The sequence below is a fragment of the Saccopteryx leptura genome, chromosome 1 (genome assembly GCF_036850995.1).
Source record: "Saccopteryx leptura isolate mSacLep1 chromosome 1, mSacLep1_pri_phased_curated, whole genome shotgun sequence".
NCBI lineage: Eukaryota > Metazoa > Chordata > Mammalia > Chiroptera > Emballonuridae > Saccopteryx > Saccopteryx leptura.
In genome coordinates, this window is record NC_089503.1 from 312,771,484 (window position 1) to 312,780,606 (window position 9,123).

At 41.1% G+C, this 9,123-nt stretch overlaps 1 protein-coding gene across 8 annotated transcripts in view; it reads left to right on the forward strand.

Moving 5' to 3' along the window:
• XPNPEP3 (X-prolyl aminopeptidase 3) overlaps window positions 1-8,667 on the forward strand; it is a 43,456-nt gene extending 34,789 nt beyond the window's left edge. For 7 of the 8 annotated variants that reach the window (XM_066358530.1, XM_066358531.1, XM_066358526.1 and 4 more), the window contains 3 exons: window positions 226-406; window positions 883-1,003; window positions 5,067-8,667. In XM_066358530.1, coding sequence (XP_066214627.1) covers window positions 226-406; window positions 883-1,003; window positions 5,067-5,233 — 469 coding nt within the window. In that variant the 3' untranslated portion in view covers window positions 5,234-8,667. Of the gene's footprint in view, window positions 1-225; window positions 407-882; window positions 1,004-3,584; window positions 3,669-5,066 lie in introns of those variants that run through there. The other variant, XM_066358529.1, reaches the window with a different exon arrangement.
• Window positions 8,668-9,123: the final 456 nt, after the last annotated feature.

Sequence of the window (9,123 nt, forward strand, 5' to 3'; positions counted from 1 at the left end):
TCGGCTTATAGACACAGAAGTTGATTTAAAGCTTCAACATATATTTAAATAACAGCAGTTTTCTGTTAGTTGGCACAAAGTTATTAACTGGTTTACTATTCCTGTGCCTTTCTCTAACTCTCCAACCGCTGTAATTTATAGCATCTTGGAATTTTTCTCTTGTTACAAACGTCCTGCAGCATCAGTTCATTCCAAACTCGAGTTCTTTGGTTTTCCTGTCCCCAGGTTTACAGCACCTCAGGCAGAACTCTATGAAGCTGTTCTAGAGATCCAGAGAGATTGTCTTACCCTCTGCTCCCCTGGAACAAGCTTGGAAAACATCTACAGCATGATGCTGACCCTGATAAGACAGAAGCTTAAAGAGTTGGGGATCGTGAAGAACATTAAGGAAAACAATACCTTCAAGGTACCTCATTTCTTTTGACAACACTTCTCAAGAATACCTTACATGCTGCTCGGTTTATATATAAAGCTAAGCAGATTTAGAAATGGTCTTTGTGATTCTTCATCTGTAAGGGGGACTTAGATTGTTGTGGATTACAACAAAGGAAGTCAGTACTTACTTCTACCAGAAGGTGGCAGTACTTTCTGGTTCACCCTGTGTAACTAGCTCAGTCGTCAGAAGACATTAAATGAAGTCTGCTGCAGACTGGGTGGAAAAGGACACAAAAGGGAGAAGAGGTTAACCCTTAGTTCTTTTGTGGTGATTTTGAAAAGGAGAGGTCGAAGGGGAGGGGCAGTTGATCAGGTCTCTTAAACATAGCCCAAGGACAAGTTAAACAGAAGTGACAGAACCATGGGGGAGGTGTTAACACATATCTCACTGATTTATACATGCCAACTTTCCCTTTAAAGGGTCACTGTGGTAATTACTTTTTCCAGGCTGCTCGAAAATACTGCCCTCATCATGTTGGCCATTACCTCGGGATGGATGTCCATGACACTCCAGACATGCCCCGTTCCCTCCCTCTACAGCCTGGCATGGTGATCACAGTGGAGCCAGGTAAAGGAGTGAGGGTGTCAGCAGCCTCTGACCTTTTGGGACACATAATAGTAGTGTCAGATAGAAAGATAAACATCATTTATTTTTGCCTGAACCAACATAATTAAATGAAGAATAGGAGCAGAGAATGACTCCAGTATAGAAGGGAACTTTATTTTAGATTTCTCTTGAACTTTCTTATCTAACATCGCACAATTTGTTTGACTTCTCCAGTAAACAACAGAAGGGACTATTCTGTGTAAGTAGGTATTAAGAAATTAAACTTTATTAGCCCTGCCTTTGCCAGAGCCAATTTGTACTAGTCTCCAGTAGTAGTGGTGGGCTGCTTGCACTATGAAAGGCCCCAGTGCTTTCTTACAGAAAGACACTCACTCATCACGGGCTTAGTTGCAACTCCTCGGCAAACTGCATTGCATTGAACTGTCCACATTACCTTTCTTCTTAGTATCCAAATTCTTTCTCCTAAGCTTCAGAGAAAGCTGGCAATGTAATGGTTCCTGGTTTATATGATGCTAGGCATGGAGCAGATTTCAAGAGATAAGTGGTGGCCATGGCAGAGTATAAAGATTGATATTACAAGAGTCAGTTTTCAAGTACTGATGTTTTTGTCATGAGAACAGATTTCATTCTTAGATTTCAAGTGTTTTCATCACTAATATTGTACACATAATTATAGCTGGGACACACCCTTCATACCACCCTTTCAACCCGGTCATACATTGCTCTCTATGGCCTTACATACCATTTAGTCCAATCTAGTCAATACATGGGTGCTTCCTTAGACTTTGACTACATTTTCCTTTCCTGATCTTTTCTTTTTTCCACAGAACAGCAACTTTGAGTATAGGTAAGGAAGTTTATAGTTCCTTTAATATGAAAAGACTATTGTCTGTCTGACTTCATGATTAGAAAGGGTACCTTGGGCTCTTAGAATTTTCCAATTGTTTATTAAAGTCTTCCTGTTTCTCTTGCCATACATCATGTACACCGGTTACATTTATAGCTTATTTGAGTATTTCTATAGCTTCTGATTGTTCAGGCCAATAATCTCTAAATGGGTGTTTTTTAAATACATTTTTATTTTATTTTATTTTTTGACAGAGACAGAAAGTCAGAGAGAGGCACAAATAGGGACAGACAGGAAGGGAGAGAGTTGAGAAGCATCAGTTCTTCATTGCAGTTCCTTAGTTGTTCATTGATTCCTTTTTCATATGTGCCTTGACTGGGGGGCTACAGCAGAGCAAGTGACCCCTTACTCAAGCCAGTGACCTTGAGATCAAGTCAGCGACCTTGGGCTTCAAGCCAGTAACCTTTGGGCTCAAGCCAGCGACCATGGGGTCACATCTGTGATCCCACACTCAAGCTTGTGAGCCCGCACTCAAGTGGATGAGCCTGCGCTTAAGCCGGTGACCTCAGGGTTTCAAACCTGGGTTTTCCGCATCCCAGTCCAGTGCCTCTATCCACTGTGCCACTGCCTGTTCAGGCTAAATACATTTTTAAATATACTCTACTGGCTCCCAGCATATACTGACACATTCTTAGGTTAAGTAATTTTAGTGGCCTGTTTGAACCACTAGAATATGACAGAATCGTGATCAACATTACCAGTTGTATGGAGCCTATAGTCTAGTACCATGATGGCAAACCTATGACACGCATGTCAGCACTGACACGCGTAGCCATTTTCGATGACACGCAGCTGTATGCAGCCGCATACCAGAGTAGTATGGGGCTGCATGCTGAGAAGGACGTTTCATCCTTGGCTCCTGCACGGCCAGGTGCAGTAGCCGAGGATAAAACATTTGCTGTAGGGTAGACACTCTGTTCCAGAGGTCTGTAGGCCAAAACAACAGAACTCCGGCACAGACCATCTAGTTCTGGGACTTCCGGTTAGGCCGTTAGGGGATCTTTGACCTCACTTCTGGCCTGCAGAGCAGGGAGCAGAGAATGCCGCAGGGGACGCATCTCTGTGATCACCATTACCAGCAACCACATAACCACAGCAACCATCATCCAATCTACTGTTCTGGGGTGTCGTGGATTTCTAATTGACCATCATTACTGAGATAAGTGAGGGGAAGGCTGGGAGAGGCGAGGGCCTGTGCTATGGGTGCTGTTTCCGCCATTAGAAATAGCGGCAGCCATCTTAATTTACATAAGATGCAACTTGCAGAATTTCAAGACAGCATCTGGGCTCAGGTGTTTGTCAACCTGAGGTCAAAGCTTGAGAATCTGAAAAGGTGCCGCTTGGAGAATCAAGAGGAGTGCCACTACGATCAGGAAATTTGGAGTGCCTGGAACCAATTACCAGACACTTTTAGCACCTTGAAAAATATATCAATGGCTTTATTCACAATTTTTCCCTCTACGTACTTTTGTGAGACCTTGTTCTCAGCGTTAAATAATATCAAAACCAACAAAAGAAACAGATTGACATTTGAAGTTAGTAGTGCTTGCTTGGGATTGAAGTGTACAAAATACCAACCTTCAGTTGAAAATTTAGCCAATGAAATTCAGCAAAAAAAAAGTCACTAATAGGCAAGTTAGTTAAAGAATTCCCCCTCCCCCTCACTTATCTTAGTTCACGGCACCCCACACAAGTTAAATAATATCAAGACCAACAAAAGAAACCGACTGACAGATGAACAAAGAAGTCACTAAGCAGGTAAGTTAAATAATTAGTTTTTGGTTTAGGAAATACAGTTATATATTACAATTATACATTTTTGTTATTTAAACTATAAATATCACCAAATTATGGTTTTTTTCTCGAAGTGACACACCACCCGAGTTATGCTCGGTTTTTTTGGGGGGGGGTTTGTTTTTGTTTTTTACAGAGACAGAAAGAGAGTCAGAGAGAGGGATAGACAGGGACAGACAGACAGGAATGGAGAGATGAGAAGCATCAATCGTTAGTTTTTTGTTGCTTATTGCAACACCTTAGTTGTTCATTGATTGCTTTCTCACATATGCCTTGACCGCGGGCCTTCAGCAGACTGAGTAACCCCTTGCTCGAGCCAGCAACCTTGGGCTCAAGCCAGTGAGCTTTTTGCTCAAACCAGATGAGCTCACGCTCAAGCTGGTGACCTCGGGGTCTCAAACCTGGGTCCTTCTGCATCCCAGTCCAATGCTCTATCCACTGCACCACCGTCTGGTCAGGCTATGCTCGGTTTTTTGGCAAATTTTGACACACCAAGCTCAAAAGATTGCCCATCACTGGTCTCGTATATCAAATAACTACAATAATAGTTCTAGTAATGATGGTAAACATTTATTGACCATCGTGTACAACACTTTTAGCCATAGCACATCGGTTCTCAACCTGTGGGTCGTGACCCCGGTGGGGGTTGAACGACCAAAACACAGGGGTCGCCTAAAGCCATCGGAAAATACATATTTATTTTACAATACATTTTCCGATGGCTTTAGGCGACCCCTGTGTTTTGGTCGTTCAACCCCCGCCGGGCTCGCGACCCACAGGTTGAGAACCGCTGCCATAGCCAGTTAGCTTAGTTGGTTATAGCATTTGACCAGTATGCCAGGATTGCAGGTTTCATCCCTGGTCAGGGCACATACAAGGATCAACCAATAAATGCATAAATAAGTGGAAAAGCAAATTGATATTTCTCTCCTTTTCCTCTCTTCCTGGCTCTTTAAAATTAATAAATAAAGGCCCTCGCCAGGTAGCTCAGTTGGTTAGAGCATTGTTCCTACATATCAAGGTTGTAGGTTCAATCCCCTACCAGGGCACATACAAAAATCAACCAAGGATGACATGAATAAGTGAAACAACAAATCAAGGTTTTTCTCTCTTTTTCTCTGTCTCCCTTCCTCTCTCTCAAAAATCAATTAAAAAAATTTTTTTATTTAATAAATTTCTAAAATTATTTTTAAAAACACGTGTATATATGTATTATCTCATTTAATCTCCATGACTCTAGGTAGATACTGTTAATATTTCTGTTTTACAGATGAATTGTAACATAAAGAAGTTAACATTCTTGCCCCAAATCACACAGTTATTGCTATTAATGAACAGCACTTTCTTTTTTCTACTTCTTAGGCATTTATATTCCAGAGGATGACAGAGATGCCCCAGAGAAGTTTCGTGGTCTTGGTGTACGGATTGAGGATGATGTAGTGGTGACTCAAGACTCACCTCTCATCCTTTCTGCAGATTGTCCCAAAGAGATAAATGATATCGAACAGATCTGCAGCAGGGCCTCTTGACCCTCTCACTGCAGCCGACATGCATCTCAGGTTCACAGGCTGTGCACTGGCATCTGTGTACAGGAGCTTTCTGAGGGTTGACAGTGTGTGTATGTTTACATGTGTTTCACTTGGGAGTGTGGGAACTGTATGTAATTGTGAGCGTGGTCTTTTTGTTTGTTGTAAGTAACTAGAAATCTGGAAAATTGAATTTTTGGACTATATGTTACTGCAATTTTAGTAACATTAATTTTATAGAATTAATGACCCAGGCAAGTTTAATTTTAAAAAAATAGATCTTGGTTACATATGTTCATGCATTCCAGTTAACACGTTTAAATGTACAGAAAATTCTCTCCTGGTCTTTTCCTTTTAGTGCTTTTGCTGAGATCATCCTAATACCATAAAATATTTTGTATGATGCTTATGCTTCGAGCAAATCACCAAGGTCTCTGCCTACACTAAAGCCACCCATCAGTGACTGTATATGGCTGATACATGCCTTTTCTGGTACCAACCTATTTCAGGGACTGCACATCTACTGGTGCCACGTGAGCCCTCGTAGGCACTGGTGTCCTGCAGTCCCACCATTCAACCACCAACCTGATTCCAGCAACACTAGCTATCAAACAAAACAGGTTTTGAGCCGTTCTTGTTACCTGGTTGCCTAGGGCCTGCAAAGTGTTTAGATTCTTGATGAGGAAGGACATGGAGAAAAGGTATATAGGTGTCTGCTACAAATCCAGACCTCCATTCATCTGTTCTCAATCTAAAGATGATTCCTTCCTCAGATGTCCATGCTTCCGTGATGGATTTCTAATGCAATGCTCCTCATAGCACACCCCTGAAACTGCAGCCCTGACCAAGGGCAGGTCCTCTACTTACCCAGTTAAGTGAGGAATGGCACCCAGTTTTCAGAGAGATACCTCCGTTTCATTTTGTGATTTCCTCTACTGCTAACAAAAACAAAATATGAAACCCACCAAGTGCCTATTATAAACAGCCTGTGAGCCTTTTCTTTCTCTGATAGTACTGGAAGAGTCATGTTTCTCTCAACACAGCATTGGATGCAATTATACAGGAACTCAGTTTCCAAAGTGAACAGAGATAAATTATTGCAGATGATTTATTTGGGAACTTCTGGCAAAAAGGGAAGCTTAAAGAACTAGTGTGTTCCCCTTTTTTTTAAACCTAGGTATGAACCCAAGATGTACAATACATACTGATTGTTGGAGCATAAATTTGAGAGTTTTTAAGAAAATATTTGTATTAGCAAAGCTTAAGCTAAAGAATTAACAATCTCTAGGGAGTTAATACTGCGGTGGAAAATCCAAGGTACAGAGCCTGAAGCAACAGGCAGTGACTTCATCAGAAGACAAAGATAGTTCAATTCCCTGGTCAGGGTATACACAGAAGCAGCTCACTCTGTTCCTGTCTCTCTCTCCCTGCCTCTCTCTCAAAAAAAATAAAATAAAATAATGTTATAAACTAGTGATACAAATCACATCCTGACAGTGTTCACCCACAAATGCTTGGCTCTGCTAACCTTTGAAGCAGCTGCACAGCTGGAGTCATCATCCCCGTGCTGCCCTCCAAATTCTCAGTCCTATGCTCCTTTCCAAAACAAGGGAACTGAAAGTAAACCTACCACTCAGGCTTCTCATGCCTGAGCTTCTGTGGCCCTAATAACCCTTGGTTTGGGTTTTTGTTATAGTTTATTCACAATCCTGGAATAAGGCATTTTCTTTTCTTTCTAAAAATCATTTTTCTGTGGTCTTCAATGCTTTAAGCTAAATGCTTGGGCAGCTTTTATGTATAGCAGCAGACTTGGACATGAAACAGATTCCTTCCAGTTAGATTCCAGTCAAGTTGTACAGGTGTTACGAGTAGGAATTAGAATGATTGTTGAGGAGTTCTTGTGGTTTTTATTTGTTTGTTTTTGTTTTTGTTTTTTACAGAGACAGAGAGAGTCAGAGAGAGGGATAGACAGGGACAGACAGACAGGAACGGAGAGATGAGAAGCATTGTGACACCTTAGTTGTTCATTGATTGCTTTCTCATATGTGCCTTGACCGTGGGCCTTCAGTAGACCAAGTAACACCTTGCTCGAGCCAGCGACCTTGGGTCCAAGCTGGTGAGCTTTTTCGCTCAAACCAGATGAGCCCGCGTTCAAGCTGACAACCTCGGAGTCTCAAACCTGGGTCCTCGGCATCCCAGTCTGATGCTCTGTCCACTGTGCCACCGCCTGGTCAGGCAGTTCTTATGGTTTTTAGTCCCCAGTCCAGGTATATTGTCTTTTGAGTCCCAGATTAACCATCACAGCTAAACATTTGAATCATTATCAGGACCATCACGAGATGACATAGTGAACATCTCAGAGCAATGTCTTAGAGGCTGTCTGATATATCCAGGATTTGTGAGCAGATAATCATGCACAGTGCAGGAATCACATACATTCTTCACCAAATCACCAACATGTTTCACATTTTCATACATGTCTGAGTATAATACATACTTCATGTGAGTACCAGGCTCTCCTATAATGAAAACCTTAATTTAAAAAAAAAGTTTTTAAATGTTCCACTGGAATTTTTCTCCCTGAATTGATGAAGTCAACTCATTCACCATACTATCTAAATGAGAGAAGTGGCCTGTCTAGGTTGCTTGTGCTGCCTGTGTTTATGTGTTTATTTCAGGAATTGCCATTTCCACCCATAATCAGGAAAGTGGGACTGTAAAGTAAAAGCTCTCTTCCCAAAGACATAATATCAGGTACTTCTGACTTCAAATTCTCTGTGTGGGTCTTCTTTCAAAACATTATTATTTTCTCATTAATTTTCGTAAGGTCAGAAAGAGAAAACTCTTCATAGACACAAATCTTAATTGAGATTAAGATCTATAAAACAAGTTAAATCCTCAGATAAAGACATTGTAACTGATTAAATAGAAAAATTGGGCTTTGTTACATTTTTTAAAACATACATAACCAATATCCTCTTCAGCTTTCTTAATAATAGAAAGATTGCAAATATGATGCATGGAATATGCCTCTCCCTCACCTGTGCCCATGTCAGAGATCACGAGTGAAGCATCGAGACTATCCCATCAGTCCAGCTGTGACCTCAGTCCTGTGTAACACAGTGTTTCTGACAATTGCTACCAATAAAACAGTTGGAATTAGAGTTCTCTATCTGCTGTCCCTCAACTGGCATATAATAGATGATAATGTAACTTATGTGTATATATTAGAAATGAAGTGAGGCCCGGGATGGTGGCACTATAAAGGACCATGCTTGAAAAAGGTTTTTATGGGGTTTTTGGTTTGATTAATTTTTAAAATTTAAGCTGTTAGGGTTAAGTTTTAAGTGTGGACAAATACACTTCAAGGAAAAGTGTTTAATGTGCCTGACCTTTGGTGTTGCAGTGGATAAAACACTGATCTTGAGTGCTGAGGTCACTGGTTCGAAACCCTGGGCTTGCCTGGTCAAGGCACATATGAAAAACAACTATGAGTTGATGCTTTTTGCTCCTCCTCCACCACCTCTCTCTCTCTTTTCTCTAAAATCAATAATTCTTTAAAAAGAAAAAGCATCTAGTGCTCCTAGTATAATGAGAAGGTGACTATATCATGAAACCCTAATGTTAGAGCAGGTCACAAAGTATGTGGGTCTTCTGGCTGCTTTTTTTACCTCTGCCTCTGTGTCACTGAGGAGCTTGTGACCATCAGTGTTGTTCACATCGGGGGTCACTATGAAATCAAGGCCTCTTGGGGTGTGCTCATGAGGATCTGAGAGAACTGTAGTCTTGTTGGCATTTCTTTATGCTTTGTATGACTTTTGTGCAATTATATCAATTTGATTTGGATAAAACGCTGTTACTTTTAAGGCCCTTTCTACTGAAAATAGTTAGGT